Source organism: Tamandua tetradactyla, chromosome 6, assembly GCF_023851605.1.
Source record: "Tamandua tetradactyla isolate mTamTet1 chromosome 6, mTamTet1.pri, whole genome shotgun sequence".
Taxonomy (NCBI): Eukaryota; Metazoa; Chordata; class Mammalia; order Pilosa; family Myrmecophagidae; genus Tamandua; species Tamandua tetradactyla.
This window is the reverse complement of record NC_135332.1, coordinates 86649361-86669670: the sequence shown is the minus strand read 5'-3', so window position 1 is coordinate 86669670 and position 20310 is coordinate 86649361. Positions and strand designations below refer to the sequence as shown.

General features: G+C 38.4%; 1 protein-coding gene across 22 annotated transcripts in view; it reads right to left on the bottom strand.

Moving 5' to 3' along the window:
• PTK2 (protein tyrosine kinase 2) overlaps positions 1 to 20310 on the bottom strand; it is a 404029-nt gene that overhangs the window by 108043 nt on the left and 275676 nt on the right. For 2 of the 22 annotated variants that reach the window (XM_077166701.1, XM_077166702.1), the window contains exons 14-15: positions 4448 to 4531; positions 3398 to 3415 (exon numbers count right to left, since the gene is read on the bottom strand). The exons of 19 other annotated variants lie outside the window; for them this stretch is intronic. In XM_077166701.1, coding sequence (XP_077022816.1) covers positions 3398 to 3415; positions 4448 to 4531 — 102 coding nt within the window. Of the gene's footprint in view, positions 1 to 12; positions 137 to 3397; positions 3416 to 4447; positions 4532 to 20310 lie in introns of those variants that run through there. One more of the 22 variants, XM_077166695.1, reaches the window with a different exon arrangement.

Sequence of the window (20310 nt, the reverse complement as noted above, 5' to 3'; positions counted from 1 at the left end):
AAAAACCCAAACCTCTGTGGATGTATCAAAGGTATCTGGGAATTATTTATAAAGATATTTGGAATGCAGATGTATGTATTATGATGTAATGCAATCCTAGAATTTTTACCTCAATGTAACTGTGCCATGTCCTTTATAATTTGGTTCTTATGAAGCAGATTGATTTGGTTGTATGTGCTGCTATTCTTCCCTGCTTTTAGGACTGTGGACTAGTATACAACATTGATGAGAGGGATTTTTATATACTTCAACATCCCTGAGTAATTGGAGTTCAGCCTGAAACTGTCTGGGCCCCTAAAATAATGGCATGATAGAAGGAAAAGAAAAAAATTAGGTTCAAAGATCTGCGCATAAATAAAGGCAGCTAGATCTGCACTCGCCATTTAATAATGATGATTACAACTAATATTATCAAGAGGTTATCATGTGTTTAGAGATATTATAAACAATTGCATACATGGTCATTTAATTCTCAGAAAACCCCTAAGAGGTAGTATAATCATTATCATCCCCATTCCACAGGGAAAGAGAGGCATAGACAAGATATGCAAGCTTCTCAAGATCCCAAAGCCAATCAGTGGCAGGATAGGATTCAGCGCAGCACAGAACTTGGGCTCTGAAGCACCATGCTTCATTCTTTACTATCTTTTGAAAAGTTATGGGGTCTTTTATTTGGGAGACCAGATGCCTGATGCTTTGAAATTATCAAATGTTCCCCTAAGGACATTTTGGGATTTTTCTCCAAAAACAGGCAGTTTTGTTCCAGTGACACTCATAGAAGGTCATGTGGCCTGGTAGGTATACTTATTTAGGAGACAGTTTCAGGATGCCTGCTCCATGAGTTAAATATTTAAAAAGAGAGAAAATAGAGGAGCCTAAAACTTTGGAAAATACTGTAATTTAAATGTTTGGAATGATGATATGCCGTAAAATAAAAATGATGGAAAGGCAGGGCGGTGCAACATGGCTCAGTGGCAGAATTCTTGCCTGCTGTGCTGGAGACGACCCAGGTTCAGTTCCAGAGCCTGCCCATGCAAACAAAAAGTAAAAAAAAAAAAAAGAGGTAAGGGCATATTAAGAAGAACAATTAAGAATCACTTGGAGAGAAAAGTTTACTAAGTTCTCCTAAGAACAGGGAGAAAGAGACACAGTAAAGTCAGTGTTGAAAATACAAGCCCACACTCAGGTCTTCAAGGGCACAGGTTGTGCCATATACAGGGCTGAATGCTTCTGGAATCACTGGGAAGAGGGGCCGTGTCAAGAGCTCAAGTTTGTAAATAAAAGGAATTGCAAGCCCTCAGGCTTAAAAACTGACAAAACCTGTCGATTTTCCCACTTAGGTGGTCCCCTTCTCCTGGTGGTGTTTGTGCTTTAGCTTGAATACTAATTATTCTGGCATCTACTTTCCCAGCTGCTGGCCCAGTCAGAGGGGTTAGGAAGTTTGAATGAGTCATTAAGGTGAGGAAATCAGTTAGGTAAATTCAGGGGTACTACTAACCAGTTAAACTGTTTCTTATCTCAACTTGATAACCCAGAAAGTCCCATTAACTACAGTTAATGACTTTGAGAAGTATCAAGGTTTTTTCTAGGAGCCAGGAAGAGCCCAACTTTGCTCTTCAAAATTAATTAGCTGTAAAACCTACACCCAGGTGATAAACCTTTTCTGTAAAAGGCCAGACAGTGAGTCTTTTAGACTTTGCAGGCCCCAAGGCAACTCAGCTCTGCCTCTATAGAAATGACTGGGTGTGACCGTATGCCAATAAAACCTTACTTATGACCAATGAAATTTCATATTAATTCCATGTCACAAAATACTATGCTTCTGACTTTTCCTCCAACCATTCAAAAACATAAAATCCATCCCTAAAAGGGAAGTACAAAAAACAGGAGATGGACCAGATTTTTGCCCTTGGGCCTTAATTTGCAGACTTCTGACCTAGATCAATTGCTCAAACCTTTCAGGGCTATTTTATTCATCTGCAAAATGGGGATAAGAATACTAGCCCTGGGTAATTCACACTACTGTGAAATTCTAATGAGGGGAAAATGCTGGGTAAAACATAAAGTATCATGTTAAATGAGGTAATTACCCTTTGTTTGTAGACATCTTCATCATTAACATTCCCAAAACCATTTGAGCAATTTTACAAATGAAGACACAAGAGATTACGTAAATTGCTTTAAATTGCTCAAAATCATTCAAACTGGTGGCAGGACTGGGAAAGGTGAAAGCTTGAGAAACATGACTAGCAGCCCTGAACCAGCCTCCCCTCCCTAGCAGCCCTTGACCTAGTCTCCTGGCAGCCCTGCACCAGCCTCCCAAGCCTCTGGTCCTTAGATGCCTCACCTGCAGTATAGTGAATATGTGATATTCTGTGAGATTGCTCTGAGAATTGGGAATCATGTAAATGTCCTGCATACAGGAAGTTCCCCACGAATGGCAGAGACTAGTTTGTTACCCCCAAGGAACAAATCTAGGAACAAAGTTCAGATCTTTTGACTTCAAATGCGATAAAGAACACGTTTTTCAAAATTCACATTCAGTTTAGACCTTTCACCACAAAGGCTTTGCTTGTCACACTCCAGCTGTTGATCTCTATTACAAAGATTTGTATCCTAGGTGGAATCTTTAGTAAAAGCATCCTTTCATGTAATCATGAGAGAATGCAATTTCCCTTAATTTCAGTTTATAATTTTTACTCCTTTGATATAGTTTTGGTGCAGACAGTACATGAAGTAAACCGGAACAGACACTAAATTTTAAATTTTTAGTATTTATTAAGTGCTACTATCAATAGTTTGAAACACAATCACTATTGCTGATATTTCTCTAATTACTTCCGTTAGCATAATTCTTAAAAATGACTCTTCATTCTTTTCTTTTCACTACCTCACCCCAGAATTACAAATTAGTATATATATCACAGATGGGGAATATAGTACCTGGATCCCTCTCATTTACTGCCACTTTCAAGTATGACTAATTCTGCTGAATTGTTTTGACAATTTTCTACAATTCTAAAGTCTTTTTCTTTTTTTTTTTGCATGGGCAGGCACCAGGAATCCAACCCGGGTCTTCAGCATCACAGGCAAGAATTCTGCCACTGAGCCATTGTCGCACTGCCCAATTCTAAAGTTTTAATAATGAAATATAGAAAATTCACTACAGACACATAAAACTCCAATTTACTGAGATGTGATACAAAACTGTTGTCCTTTCCATGTCAAAGGTCTCAAAAATTTTTATGAGATCATCTTAGATCATTCTTTGCGCCTGTTTTGTTGGATCAAAGTCACATTTTACCTTTCATTAAATACTGAGCTGTACTTTAAGTGTATTTATATCAATAAATAATAATTATTCCACATTAGTAACAAACGTGAAAGTAAATATTACCGTCCCCACTAATTTCATCTGTAGATCCAGGTGGCATGCAAAGAAAGGGGTGGGGGAGGGAACAAAGGGAAGGAAAAACAGGAGAGAGAAGAGGGAAGAGAGGGGAAAACACACTATTAAAATGACAAGTAAATCAAAGTGCAAGAAAAAAAAATTACCCCCCCAGAGTCAAATTTAAAAGATAAAGGAAAGATTACAGCAGTGAGTTTGCTTACTTGGACTTATAGCATGATTCCAAGTTTTAAGTTGTCAAGACATTATACAAAATTGCACACACTATTATAGAGTTTAAACTGACTTCTACCACAATGAGCAAAATTAATTTGGTTGCCTCTCAAAATTAAATGTTAAAAATGGCTTCTATCCTCCTCAAAGGGAATTTGTGCCTTTTTAGATAAGGAAAGAAGATAAATTAGTCATTAATGTGCATGTTAAGTGACAAGGGAAATAAGCCCTCAGAGCATGGCTACTCCAACTAGCCCCTGAGACTCTATTATTATAAGGTGGTGTAGGCCAGGCCCAGTACCCTAAGCTCTCAGGAGGGCAGGACCTGAAGCTCAAGTCTCATTTAAATTTGTACAGTGCCTGGAAAAATCATTGTTCCAATTATTATAAATGATCTTTGCCTCCCTAGAACACTATCTGAATGGCATGGCTGTCTCCCTGAGCATGGAAAGCAGACAACTGGTGCTCGCTGCATCCATGCTCTTTCATTCATTCATTGGCACCCCACATCACCAAGTACTTAATACAAAAAATGTGGTACCTGCTGGTCCCTGTGGGTAGAATATGAAGACAATCCAAATGAAATTGGGAAGCTACTTCTTGCCCTGTCATGCATTTAAAAACAAAGAAGCCAACAAAGCAGTCTATTCAAGAGAGCAGCCCAAAGACGTCAGACACGAAACCTCTCCCCCAGTTATCGTTTCTTGACAGCGGACAGCACACACACTGATATTGAAGTTATTCTCAGAGCTCTGCTTAGGACAAGCCCATTAGCATCTGGGGGAGTTCTGGTTAATAAGAGCTTGTGCAAAGTGAATGCAATACCCGTAGGTGAAGGTTCATGGGAACAGAAGACCAAAGGGAGAAAGCGCCTAGCTTTCTTAACTTTATGCTGGCAGTGACTGACTCCTTTATAAAGAGGCAAGAAGAAGAAAGAGAAAAATAGAAACAGATTATTTCAATACAAAAGAAAACACACGTTCATATTTCAAGGCACACTGTAAAAACAGATACAAAACTGAAATGCTTTTAGTTGACTATTGGCAGACCTTATTTTTCAATATGATCGACTTCAGTTTATAGAAACATTAACATTTTAAAATGTAATTTCCTATTTTAGTAACAATTAGCACTATACATAGAACTTATAGCAAAAAAACAATGAGAATCTTCCAGCACTGCAGAGCCACCCAAATATTATTTTTACAAGAAAACTAGAAAAACAAAAACAAAAAACAAAGACCAATAAACAATTAAAGATTCTTGTGAACATCTAATATTCAACCTTAAAGAAAAAAATTACAAAAAAACTAGCAGATCCCAATTTGTGGAAGAGTTTTATTAGTAATTTCCCCCCAAATCATGAGTAATGGTAAAAAATCATAGAATTTACATGTATACCTTCAATAAATTAATTAATTTTAAATTACTTGAACATAAACAACTGGTGATAAGGGTGTCTGAACACACAGGCTGCAAAGCCTCCTGACTAGCATCAATTCATCCATCCACTCAATCATCTTGTGCTCAAAGCTCTTGGGTAAATCAACTTGCTGGGTCGGCAGGCACTCCAGGAGCACACAGAGCAGCGAGCAGATGAAGCAACGCACAGAGGACAAGCGCAGTGGCCACATGGTGCAGTGGGCAGATGGTGTGGTGAACAGACAGCACAGCACAGTGCACAGATAGAGCAAACAGTGCAGTGTGCAGAAAGTGACAGTTATGACTCAGGGACAACAGTCTTAACTTTGGACACAGGTTCAAAGCAAGGTCACTACGAGTTTATAGTCCTCTAGGAAGTAATGCTTGTGACACGTGGTGGACACAGAGAATATGCAGGATATAACCACAGATCCCCAGGGCGCCAAGAGGAAAGGCCAGCACTTCACGTGTGGGCCAGGACAAATCGGTCAAGATGGCAGGAACTTACTGATAATATCAACAGTCAGAGCAGATGAAAATAATGGAAATGCACAACTGAGTAATGTTCTTCAAATGGCATGCTTTGGTCCTAACAACATTTACTGTGTATTTCATCTTCGTCCCTTGAAGAGCCACTTACATTGCATGCTAAAGGCTGGGGCACCGCAGGGGACAGCTCTAGAGGACAGGACAGCTGTCTATAGCTTATCAGCTAGAACACAGGCTGGGCTTTCAGTTGGATGTACTCTGACACAGGGCAGCACTGAGAGGCACACGGGGGCACTGCTATGAAAGCATCATTGCGGTGCAATAAGAACGTGGGCTGGGGATTAGACAGCAAGCAGTACTGTATCAGCATTACATTTCCTGATTTTGATATGATAATGTGACTGTCTAAGATGATGTCACTGTTCTTACGAAACACACAGAAAATATTTAGACATAAAGGAACACCATATCAACAGCATACCTTCAAAACATTCGAGAAAAAAAAATGTATAGAGAATAGTGTTAAGTGGGGAAAATACAAACATATGGTGACTCTGAAGTAAAGAATATATGAGGTTTCACTGTGGTATCCTTGCAACCGTTTTCTAAGCATAAAATTAGGTAAAAAACAAAACAAACAAACAAAAAAACAGAAAGAACATAGGCGCTGGAGAAAGTTTGGATTTAAATACTGATTCTACCACTCATTTCCTGACCTTGGAAAAGGTACCCCAATATCTGTTTCTTAGCTTACTTATTTATAAAGTGGGGTAATACTCGAAACTTTCTTACCCCCAAGGGTGCCACCTGAAAGAGAACACTCCATAAGTATTGGCACCTATCTGCATTTCTCTACTATTTACTGTATTTCTAAATTGGGCTGAATATTTATACTGATATAAATGCAAATAGCTATTCTTGAGTAATATCAAATAATATTACCCCACACCATGAAAAAATAAAAACAAAAGGTGACAGGACCCTTCTTTTATTTTATTTCACCCAAGATAAAAAAAAATATTTCATTCAAGATGATTATTTTATTTATTGAATATCTACCATGAGCGAGGCACCACCTGGGTGCTGGGGTTACAGCAGTGAACAAGAGACTCCCAAACTCCTGTCAGATCAAGCTTGTGTTTCAGTGTGAGAAGACAACGACCAACAAAAGAAGCAGACTGTATGGTGTGCCAGCATGTAAGGGCCATGGAGGAAAAACAGAGCAGACATGGGGAAGAGTATATTGGTGTGAGGCTGGAACTCTGAACATGGTGCTTACAGAAGGTGTCATTTGCTAAAAGACTTGCAGAAGGCAAGGAGTGGGCTGGGCAAACATCTGGGAGACCACGATGGGCAGAGGAAACAGTGGATACACAGGCACTAGCTCTATCAAAGGCACAGGGATTGAAACAGAGTGAGTAAAGTGCAGGGGAGATGGGAAGTAGCTAAGGTGTTTAGTGAGGGAACAGAGCGCCAGTGAGTCAAAAGACCTTGTAGCCAATGGATTCCTGAACAGCACCAGGAGTAAGTGTAAGTGGGTGGGAGGGGTGGGAGCAGAAGCCTGTAGAATCTGATTGTGTGTATCTTCTCAGTGAAACGGGAAGCAAGCCAGCAGCTTAAAGTGAGGGTGGTGGAAAAAGTGTGCCATGTTTAAAAAAAGCACGTTTGAACTGGTTGCCTGGGACAGTGGGAGAGCGAGCGGACATGACAGGCCAACCCCCAGGTCCCGACACTGGAGGTGTATGGTCGCAAATTTAAAGGGAGACCTGGAAACCCGGTGGTGTTTTTGTCATTAAGTTCAGGTGCACTAGTGTAGACATGAGCAGTTGGATTTAGCCAGGCTGGGCTTTTGCCAACTTATTCCAACAAAACATGAGTGGGACAAAAGTGATGAGGGCGTATTAAAGGCAGGGATAAGATCATTGATCAAGGGTTTCAAGCTTAAGAAACCAGTGAAGACATTTCATAGGCAGTGAAATGGTGGCAGCACTAATGGGGTGGCGGTTCCCATGGGTGTGAGGATTGTGGGACGTGGTTTTTATAAGGGTCTACCTGAAACAGAAACGATGGCAGGATTATAGCTGCTAGTATCCACAAGTATGGGTGCCATGGGCATGGCAGCTGCAGGAAGGTCAGAGGACAGCAAGAGCCTCTCACTCTGACATGTAAGATTCATGACTGGAGTTTCCAAGGGGGGAGGGGCAATGGGAAGCAGCTCATCTCACCTCTGGTCTGAGTGCTGCACTGTAAATAAACAGCCACCCTTGAGCAAGGAGATACAGAAGGGGTCCAGAAGCACTTCAGCAGGGCTTTAAACAAACAATGGTGATGTACGGGGATGGTGTGACATGGGGTTTGGGGCTTCTTGAGGTAACTGGCATAGGTAGGTATAAAAATAATGTGTTATGTTAACTGGATCAATATTTTCTTTATAATTTTTAGTTATACACACAAAGCAACATTTCTCTTTGACCATACCACTCAATTCTATTATTTTCTTCACATGTTAAAAGGCTCGAGGTTAACCATGTTCAAATTTACTTGAGCTCTGTGCTCTTGGAAAACAGTGATGGTTAAAATCCCCCACAGGCTTGCACTCCTAGAAATAGCTAATTGCAAAGGACCAACCTGCCCTCCTACAACCAGAGTTGAGGACCTTCTCCCCCCTTCCTCCTGGAAAAGTTTCTTATTAATGAGAGATCACGTTGCAATAGGCTGAAGAAAATCATCTCCTAAATGGTCTGGTGCACTCTGTCTTTTATGACGTGTATCACCCAGCACCATGGGATTGAAAAAAGCCTTCTCGACCAAAAGGGGGAAGAGAGAAATGAGAGGAAATAAAGTGTTAGGGGCTGAGAGATTTCAAACAGAGTTGAGAGGTTATCCTGGAGGTTATTCTTATGCATTATATAAATATCCTTTTTTAGTTTATGGTGTATTGGAGTGGCTAGAGGGAAATACCTGAAACTACTGAGGTATGTTCCAGGAGCCTTGATTTCCACAGATGATTGTATAACAAAACAGCTTTTTTAATGTGTCTATGTGATTATGAAAACCTGTGTCTGATGCTCCTTTTATCCAGGGTATGGACAGATGAGTAAAAAAAAAATGGATATAAATAAATAAATAAATAATTGGGGGTAAGGGGTAAAATAAATTGAGCAGATTGAAATACTAGTAGTCAATGAGAGGGAGGCAAATGTTCTAAAAATGATAATGGTGATGAATACACAACTATGTGATGATACTGTGAGCCACTGATTATAAACCATGTATGGACTGTATCTGTGTGAAGATTTGTCAATAAAAGTATTAAAAAAAAACATAATTTTATTCTGCGTTAAAAAAAAATGACAGAAGTGATGTCATTCTAGTTCTGCATTTCTTTCACTAAACAAGAGGTTGTCTCAGTCTACTTGTAGTTTACCTCGTTTTTTAAAAATGTTACCATAGTGCTTTGAACTTTGATGTGAATATGACCTATCTGGAGAGCTCTGAAAAATGTAGACTGATTCAGTAGATCTGGGGTGGGCCTGTGATGCCGCATTTCTACCGAGCCACCCAGCCATGCCCTTGATGTTGCTGGTGCACTGAGCTCACCTCTGAGCAGTGAAGAGAGATAACATTAAGCACGGGCATGCAGTCCTACATTTGACCAATCCCATGGTAAGGGGTATTTTCGTTCTTTAAAACCTCTTGCTTTTACAAAAAAATGCTACCTCTAACATACTTGCACATGACTATATGCTCCTATCACTTTCTCTTAATCTTAGCCGATACATAGAAATACATAGACATATATATCCCCTCCCTTTGCCGAGAAGAATGGTTCAAATGGAAATTTTTAAATGCTGAAATATTAGCTGAACTGATTTTACCTACTACAATAATCTTGCATCCTTGCTACAGCTGGGTAGGACAATTGATTAATTAGTTATATTTCTGTAGCTGCAAAAAGAAAAAATTGAGGCAGGTCACAGTGGATCAGTGGCAGAGTTCTCTCCTGCCATGTTGGAGATCCGGGTTTGTTTCCCAGTGCCTGCCCACGTATTAAAAAAAGAAAGAAAGAATTGAAGAATTAAAGAGTGCTGGAAAATACTCAGTGAAGAACCCTTATGAACAGTAGAGTTGCTAAAGGTAGGTCTGTGTGCTGCTCGATCGCCCCCAACACTCTGGCTCCTCTTTCACTGGATCCCTAATTCTTCCTCACCAGGAACTAAAACATTGCCCTGCTGCTCACTTCAGCTACTCAAGCCGGTGGCTATACCCTACTAGCATTACCACCTCCAAAATACTGCTTGTAACTGATCAGCTCTCTGCCCACAAGCTTTTATCCTTTTCATTCCAAGTTATTCTGGATGTCACCATTCACCTGTTGTTACCAGTTCCCCAGTACCTAGAGCCGTCTGCTTCCTCTTGTTGGCTACATGTTGCTCATGAAGAGTGACACAGATTCTGCTTCAGGATCCACACTAACTTGCATGATTTTGATGAAGTTATTTTACCTTTCTAACCTGTAAACTAGAGAAAATGGAAGTACCCATGTCCTCTTTCATCGGTGAATACCAAACAAGACAAACACAAAAGATAAAGCATAGTGAGCGTGCTGATTAAATGAGGAAATAGCATGGTTGTTATTGTTAATTTCGTTTTTGCCCCTCAATTCTCTCTAATATGGTATCCTTTCATTCTATCCACGAGGCATTACCCCTAGTTCAGCCCCTCTACTAGCACCTGTGCAGGCTGCTGAGGGCTGCAGGCCAGGCTAGAAGAGAATGTCTGGAGGTACGCAGCTACAGATTGGTGCTACTAAGAACTACCCCAACTAGAAATTCAATGTTTTCTCAAGTTCTACTAAGTTTTCCTAGTTATTGCATTCTCATTAATTTATTGCAAAATCAAACGTGTTCTACTTTTGTGCTGGTTTGAAATGATGCATGTACCCTAGAAAAGCCATGTTTTAATCCTAATCCCATTTTGTAAAGGCAGCCATTTCTTCTAATCTCTATTCAGCATTGCATGCTTGAAACTGTATTTAGATCACCCCCCCGCAGATGTGATTTAATCAAAAGTGATTGTTAAGCTGGATTAGGTGGAGGCATGTCTCCACCCATTTGGGTGGGTCTTGATTAGTTTACTAGAATCCTATAAAAGAGAAAACATTTTGCAGAAAGAGGAGATTCAGAGAGAGCAGAGAATGCTGCAGCACCACGAAGCAGAGAGTCCATCAACCAATGCTTTGGAGATGAAGAAGGAAAACACCTCCTGGGGAGTTTCATGAAACAGAAAGCCAGGAGAGAAAGCTAGCAGATGATGCTGTATTCGCCATGTGCCTTTCCAGATGAGAGAGAAACCCTGACTGTATTCACCATGTGACTTTCCACTTGAGAGAGAAACCCTGAACATTATCAGCCTTTGTGAACCAAGGTATCTTTCCCTGGATGTCTGTGATTGGACATCTCTATCGACTTGTTTTAACTGGGACATTTTCTTGGCCTCAGAACTGTAAACAAGTAATTTATTAAATTCCCCTTTTTAAAAGCCATCCAGTTTCTGGTACATTGCATTCCAGCAGCTAGCAAACTAGAACAACTTTCCTTTTACCCCCAATACTTCTTCTCTCATTTCAGCATTTAACCTCCAAAGTACAGGGAAATGGAAACCACTGAGCTAGAAGTAACTCAACCTCTTGTCATGGAGGCCACGCTCCTACAACACCTACAGCCACCCTCTTCTTTCCCTCCTGTCCACGCCAGCTTTCTTCAGTCTTATTCTAGAGTGGGGATTCACTCTGACTCCTCAGGAGGCTTGCTCTTCTGAGGTAGCCCCCTACCTTTAAAAAAACAAAACAAATCAAAACAAAATAAAATCCACCCTTGACCTCAGCACTCTTTCCAACCACCTTTCTGCTTCTTTTAACCCCTTTCTCCAAAGAGCTGTCTATATTCTATACTTCGCTTGTCCACTGCTACCTGCTGTTCAATCTAGTACAATTTGGCTTCCAGACTTTGATTTCTTCACATGCTCACTCTATCTACAGGGTTGTTCTGAGGATTATAACAATCAATAACCCAAGAACAAAGAGAGGTACAAAGAAATCTTAAATTGCATGTAATTACAAGAAGGTAATAGCAGTTATCAGAAACGTATTATGTATATTGTATAATAAAAAAGTTATGCTAAAAAGAACCAAGATTTTCAGCATAAGAGGAAAAGAGACATAACCATAAAATCATGAAACGAAGTAAGAATCTTATAATTCTGTAACAGAACTGGAAATACAGCAGTATGATCTCATAATGCATGTCTTTCTTTTAAGAAGTATTATATTTCCTGGTTCTATTTACCAAAAAGGCCTATAAACAATGGACAATCCAGTAGCAACACAGAGACTGTGGTCTCTAAATACCATTCCACATGGAGCTCTTTGGGAGAGACGGCTAGTTCTGAGTTTGGAGCAGGAATTTACAACATGCTCTTGATCCTTCCTGATGTACCACAAAACAAGAAAACTATGAAGCACTGCATGGGGTGGGATCAAGAGGAAACAACTTTAAGGGGCTGCCAATGATCAAAACGTGTCAAAAAGAATAAATGAAATTATTAAAGTCTTAATTATTTTTATTATTTTTAAAGTCTTAAATGTTTTTAGTAAGAGAAATTATGAAAGTCTTCGAGCAAATTATACCGAAACACTGCTGATTGTGGAGCATACTTTGTAAAGAAAAATGACACTTTTGTTCAAAGTACTTGCATGAAGCTTGCATTTTCTCTTATTAAGTGGAGGCTGTTGGGGGTGAAGATGGGAAGACTCATTTCTGGAAACAAAACTCACAGGGCTAAGGTAACAGGTATGTGTGGGATGGAAAGAAATAAAAGTAAAAACTGTCTTTTACATTTGTGTTGCACTCACAATATTGCTCAGCTTTTGATATGGGATCTTTTCCACTTGTAAAAGCTTCAGACTACTTTCTGGCAAGGAACCTACAAGTTTCTATCTACTCTGCCTGCAGCTAAGGTTAAGTTCACTTCAGGGGTGAAGGGCTTATAGGAAGTCATTTGGCTCTGGGTCTTTCTTCAAGATACTGCTTTACAATGTATGATGTTGGTATTTTCTATTTTTTATTTTATTTTTTTAAATACCAAAAAACACCAAGCAAACGCAAGCATTACTATTTTGATCATTCCGTTCTATATATATAATCAGTAATTCACAATATCATCACAGTTGCATATTCATCATCATGATCATTTCTTGGAACATTTGCATCTATTCAGAAAAAGAAAAAAAGAGAAAACAGAAAAAAAATGTATACATACCATACCCCTTACACCCCCCTTTCATTGATCACTAGCATTTCAAACTAAAATTTATTTTAACATTTGTTGCCCCTATTATTTATTTTTATTCCATATGTTCTACACATCTGTTGATAAGGTAGATGAAAGGAGCCTCTGACACAAGGTTTTTTCACAATCACACAGTCACATTGTGAAAGCTATATCATTATACAATCATCTTCAAGAAACATGGCTACTGGAACACAGCTCTACATTTTAAGGCAGGTCCCTCCAGCTTCTCCATTACATCTTGGTTAACAAGGTGATATCTACTTAATGTGTAAGAATAACCTCCAGGATAACCTCTCCACTCTGTTTGGAATCTCTCAGCCATTGACACTTTGTCTCATTTCACTCTTCCCCCTTTTGGTTGAGAAGGTTTTCTCAATCCCTTGATGCTGAGTCTCAGCTCATTCTAGGATTTCTGTCCCACGTTGCCAGGAAGGTCCACACCCCTGGGAGTCATGTCCCACGTAGACAGGGGGAGGGTGGTGAGTTTGCTTGTTGTGTTGGCTGGAGAGAAAGGCCACATTACAGCAACAAAAGAGGTTCTCTTGGGGGTGACTCTTAGGCCTAATTTTAAGTAGGCTTGACCTATCCCCCGTGGGGTTAAGTTTCATATGAACAAACCCCAAGATTGGGGTCTCAGCCTATAGCTTTGGTTGTCCACACCGCTTGTGAGAATATCAATAAGTTGAATTGGGGAAGTTGAATTTTTCCCCATTCTCACCATTCCCCAAAGGGGACTTTGTAAATACTTTTTTATTCACTGTTCAAATCACTCTGGGATTTATCAGGGCATCACTCTGGACAAACCATGATGTTGATATTTTGATACCTATATGACACCAACGGATTTTTTTCAAGTTTCTTATAACCCAGAGAGAAGATAATGACCATGAATCGGCACCCTCAAACCTCAACAGAGGCAGAGTTTGCATGATAAAGTGGTGAAGGAGGTCTGTGAGAAATGAGGGAGCAGTGGGCTGTTTTAATGTTTCACTTCCTGGATCATACAGCATGCTCAGTCTGCACAACTAGCAGTCTGTCTGTAAGTGGCAGACACAACTGTGAGCTGCTCAAAGGCTCCAAGTCTCTCTTGATACCCCATTGATGGCCATACACTAAATATGACTGTTGCAATTAGAGGACTTTCCAGTCAGGAGCAACTAGGAACATGTCAATAACATCCAATGCTTACCATTTTGTGCAAATATAATAAATTTACGAGTAGAAATAAACATTACCATTAATTTGATTAAATTATGTCATAAAGCATTTCACTTACCAGATTAACTTCATAGGTACTATGGCAGTACTTTAAAAGTAAGGCTTTTTCTTTATTTCCTAAAATGCTAGTGTTTAAATCAAGCTTTCAGTAATACATAGAAACTACCTTTGAAATCACAGGATTATCAAAATTGAAATTAGAGTGTATTTTGGACATAAGAAACTCTTTCAAAGTTGAATAGAGGGCAGAATTTAAATTTTAACAGGAGTCAAAACTGAGTCAGCCTTATGCTATGCCTCAAAGGGGGGAAATCTATAATGGAATCATATTAAATGCTTCTAGATTATCACCCCTATTCATGCAATATCATCAAGCTTATAGAGGAATCCCATGTGGTCTAATGTAATGAGAGTAGGCTTTGGAATCCCAGCATATCTGGATCTCACTCCTGGTTCTGTTCCTTATTTGTGTGTCAACCATGCAAAGCCACTCAGGCTCTGTAAAGAAAAAATACTATTTAAAGGCAGACTGGCCAACGGCTAAGCAGGATAATGCTGGTGGCCATGTCAGGGAGTCTCTGTGCCACAGCAGCTTCCATTTCCCTTCCTAACATCCCTCATTACAATCATTTCTGCACCTATACACAACTCCCTGTATTTACAAAGCAGGGATGTAGCAGAGGATATAAAATAGGTCTAGTGTTTCAGAGCCCATGGGAAAAAAGAGAAAAGACACAGAGATTGTTATGAATAATATTCCACCTTATTTTACTGAATTTAACAGTATATAAACCACATTTATAAATGAAGCGGTTAAGGATTTGTCCTGAATGAGTCAAATGCAAATAGCATTTATTTTAATGTTAAATGTTTTCTTAAGAATTTAGAGTTTTCTGTCCTAACGCAAAAAAACTAAAAGTAATCTTTTTTTTTTGTTTGTGTGAACTTTTTTTTTTATTAATTAAAAAAAGAATTAACAAAACAATTAGAGATCATTCCAATCTACATGTACAATCAGTAATTCTTAATAACATCACATGGTTGCATATTCATCATTTCTTAGTACATTTGCATCGATTTAGAAAAAGAAATAAAAAGACAACAGAATAAGAATTAAAACAATAATAGAAAGAAAAAAACCAAAAAACCAATACCTTACATGCAGCTTCATTCAGTGTTTTAACATAATTGCATTACAATTGGGTAGTATTGTGCTGTCCATTTCTGAGTTTTCATATCCAGTCCCGTTGTACAGTCTGTATCCCTTCAGTTCCAATTACCCGTTCTCTTTTTTTTTTTTTAATTAATGGAAAAAAAGAAATTAACCCAACATTTAGAGATCATACCATTCTACATATGCAATCAGTAATTCTTAACATCATCACACAGATGCATGATCATCATTTCTTAGTACATTTGCATTGGTTTAGAGGAACTAGCAACATAACCGAAAAAGATATAGAATGTTAATATAGAGAAAAAAAATAAAAGTAATAATAGTAAAATCAAAACAAAACAAAACAAAACAAAACAAAAACCTATAGCTCAGATGCAGCTTCATTCAGTGTTTTAACCTGATTACTTTACAATTAGGTATTATTGTGCTGTCCATTTTTGAGTTTTTGTATCTAGTCCTGTTACACCGTCTGTATCCCTTCAACTCCAATTGGCCATTATCTTACCCTGTTTCTACCTCCTGCTGGACTCTGATATCAAGGACATATTCCAAATTTATTCTCGAATGTCTGTTCACATCAGTGGGACCATACAGTATTTGTCCTTTAGTTTTTGGTTAGACTCACTCAGCATAATGTTCTCTAGGTCCATCCATGTTATTACATGCTTCATAAGTTTATCCTGTCTTAAAGCTGCATAGTATTCCATCGTATGTATATACCACAGTTTGTTTAGCCACTCTTCTGTTGATGGAGATTTCGGCTGTTTCCATCTCTTTGCAATTGTAAATAACGCTGCTATAAACATTGATGTGCAAATGTCCGTTTGTGTCTTTGCCCTTAAGTCCTTTGAGTATATTCCCAGCAATGGTATTGCTGGGTCGTATGGCAATTCTATATTCAGCTTTTTGAGGAATCGCCAAACTGCCTTCCACAGTGGTTGTACCATTTGACATTCCCACCAACAGTGGATAAGTGTGCCTCTTTCTCCGCATCCTCTCCAGCACTTGTCATTTTGTTTTGTTGATAATGGCCATTCTGGTGGGTGTGAGATGATATCTCATTGTGGTTTTGATTTGCATTTCTCTAATGGCCAGGGACATTGAGCATCTCTTCATGTGCCTTTTGGCCATTTGTATTTCCTCTTCTGATAGGTGTCTGTTCAAGTCTTTTTCCCTTTTTGTAATTGGGTTGGCTGTCTTTTTGTTGTTGAGATGAACAATCTCTTTATAAATTCTGGACACTAGACCTTTATCTGATATATCATTTCCAAATATTGTCTCCCATTGTGTAGGCTGTCTTTCTACTTTCTTGATGAAGTTCTTTGATGCACAAAAGTGTTTAATTTTGAGGAGTTCCCATTTATTTATTTCCTTCTTCAGTGTTCTTGCTTTAGGTTTAAGGTCCATAAAACCGCCTCCAGTTGTAAGATCCATAAGATATCTCCCAACATTTTCCTCTATCTGTTTTATGGTCTTAGACCTAATGTTTAGATCTTTGATCCATTTTGAGTTAACTTTTGTATAGGGTGTGAGAGATGGGTCTTCTTTTATTCTTTTGCATATGGATAGCCAGTTCTCTAGGCACCATTTATTGAAGAGACTGCTCTGTTCCAGGTGAGTTGGCTTGACTGCCTTATCAAAGATCAAATGTCCATAGATGAGAGGGTCTATATCTGAGCACTCTATTCGATTCCATTGGTCGATATATCTATCTTTATGCCAATACCATGCTGTTTTGACCACTGTGGCTTCATAATATGCCTTAAAGTCAGGCAGCGTGAGACCACCAGCTTTGTTTTTTTTCCTCAAGATGTTTTTAGCAATTCGGGGCACCCTGCCCTTCCAGATAAATTTGCTTATTGGTTTTTCTATTTATGAAAAATAAGTTGTTGGGATTTTGATTGGTATTGCATTGAATCTGTAAATCAATTTAGGTAGGATTGACATCTTAACTATACTTAGTCTTCCAATCCATGAACACGGTATGCCCTTCCATCTATTTAGGTCTTCTGTGATTTCTTTTAGCGGTTTTTTGTAGTTTTCTTTATATAGGTTTTTTGTGTCTTTAGTTAAATTTATTCCTAGGTATTTTATTCTTTTAGTTCCAATTGTAAATGGGATTCGTTTCTTGATTTCCCCCTCAGCTTGTTCATTACTAGTGTATAGAAATGCTACAGATTTTTGAATGTTGATCTTGTAACCTGCTACTTTGCTGTACTCATTTATTAGCTCTAGTAGTTTTGTTGTGGATTTTTCCGGGTTTTCGACGTATAGTATCATATCGTCTGCAAACAGTGATAGTTTTACTTCTTCCTTTCCAATTTTGATGCCTTGTATTTCTTTTTCTTGTCTAATTGCTCTGGCTAGAACCTCCAACACAATGTTGAATAATAGTGGTGATAGTGGACATCCTTGTCTTGTTCCTGATCTTAGGGGGAAAGTTTTCAATTTTTCCCCATTGAGGATGATATTAGCTGTGGCTTTTTCATATATTCCCTCTATCATTTTAAGGAAGTTCCCTTGTATTCCTATCTTTTGAAGTGTTTTCAACAGGAAAGGATGTTGAATCTTGTCAAATGCCTTCTCTGCATCAATTGAGATGATCATGTGATTTTTCTGCTTTGATTTGTTGATATGATGTATTACATTAATTGATTTTCTTATGTTGAACCATCCTTGCACACCTGGGATGAATCCTACTTGGTCATGATGTATAATTCTTTTAATGTGTTGTTGGATATGATTTGCTAGAATTTTATTGAGGATTTTTGCATCTGTATTCATTAGAGAGATTGGTCTGTAGTTTTCTTTTTTTGTAGTATCTTTGCCTGGTTTTGGTATGAGGGTGATGTTGGCTTCATAGAATGAATTAGGCAGTTTTCCCTCCACTTCAATTGTTCTGAAGAGTTTGAGGAGAATTGGTACTAATTCTTTATGGAACGTTTGGTAGAATTCACATGTGAAGCCTTCTGGTCCTGGACTCTTCTTTTTAGGAAGCTTTTGAATGACTAATTCAATTTCTTTACTTGTGATTGGTTTGTTGAGGTCATCTATGTCTTCTTGAGTCAAAGTTGGTTGTTCATGTCTTTCCAGGAACCCGTCCATTTCCTCTAAATTGTTGTATTTATTAGCGTAAAGTTGTTCATAGTATCCTGTTATTACCTCCTTTATTTCTGTGAGGTCAGTAGTTATGTCTCCTCTTCCATTTCTAATCTTATTTATTTGCATCCTCTCTCTTCTTCTTTTTGTCAATCTTGATAAGGGCCCATCAATCTTATTGATTTTCTCATAGAACCAACTTCTGGTCTTATTGATTTTCTCTACTGTTTTCATATTTTCAATTTCATTTATTTCTGCTCTGATCTTTGTTATTTCTTTCCTTTTGCTTGCTTTGGGATTAGTTTGCTGTTCTTTCTCCAGTTCTTCCAAGTGAACAGTTAATTCCTGCATTTTTGCCTTTTCTTCTTTTCTGATATAGGCATTTAGGGCAATAAATTTCCCTCTTAGCACTGCCTTTGCTGCATCCCATAAGTTTTGATATGTTGTGTTTTCATTTTCATTCGCCTCGAGGTATTTACTAATTTCTCTTGCAATTTCTTCTTTGACCCAGTCGTTGTTTAAGAGTGTGTTGTTGAGCCTCCAGGTATTTGTGAATTTTCTGGCATTCCGCCTATTATTATTGATTTCCAACTTCATTCCTTTATGATCCGAGAAAGTGTTGTGTATGATTTCAATCTTTTTAAATTTGTTAAGACTTGCTTTGTGACCCAGCATATGGTCTATCTTTGAGAATGATCCATGAGCACTTGAGAAAATGGTGTATCCTGCTGTTGTGGGGTGTAATGTCCTATAAATGTCTGTTAAGTCTAGCTCCTTTATAGTAATATTCAGATTCTCTATTTCTTTATTGATCCTTTGTCTAGATGTTCTGTCCATTGATGAGAGTGGGGAATTGAAGTCTCCAACTATTATGGTATTTGTGTCTATTTTCCTTTTCAGTGTTTGCAGTGTATTCCTCACGTATTTTGGGGCATTCTGGTTCGGTGCGTAAATATTTATGATTGTTATGTCTTCTTGTTTAATTGTTCCTTTTATTAGTATATAGTGTCCTTCTTTGTCTCTTTTAACTGTTTTACATTTGAAGTCTAACTTGTTGGATATTAGTATAGCCACTCCTGCTCTTTTCTGGTTGTTATTTGCATGAAATATCTTTTCCCAACCTTTCACTTTCAACCTATGTTTATCTTTGGGTCTAAGATGTGTTTCCTGTAGACAGCATATAGAAGGATCCTGTTTTTTAATCCATTCTGCCATTCTATGTCTTTTGATTGGGGAATTCAGTCCATTGACATTTAGTGTTATTACTGTTTGGATAATATTTTCCTCTGCCATTTTGCCTTTTGTATTATATATATCATATCTGACTTTCCTTCTTTCTACACTCTTCTCCATACCTCTCTCTTCTGTCTTTTCGTATCTGACTCTAGTGCTCCCTTTAGTATTTCTTGCAGAGCTGGTCTCTTGGTCACAAATTCTCTCAGTGACTTTTTGTCTGAGAATGTTTTAATTTCTCCCTCATTTTTGAAGGACTGTTTTGCTGGATATAGGAGTCTTGGTTGGCAGTTTTTCTCTTTTAGTAATTTAAATATATCATCCCACTGTCTTCTAGCCTCCATGGTTTCTGCTGAGAAATCTACACATAGTCTTATTGGGTTTCCCTTGTATGTGATGGATTGTTTTTCTCTTGCTGCTTTCAAGATCCTCTCTTTCTCTTTGACCTCTGACATTCTAACTAGTAAGTGTCTTGGAGAACGCCTATTTGGGTCTAATCTCTTTGGGGTGCGCTGCACTTCTTGGATCTGTAATTTTAGGTCTTTCATAAGAGTTGAGAAATTTTCAGTGAAAATTTCTTCCATTAGTTTTTCTCCTCCTTTTCCCTTCTCTTCTCCTTCTGGGACACCCACAACACGTATATTTGTGCGCTTCATATTGTCCTTGAGTTCCCTGATACCCTGTTCAAATTTTTCCA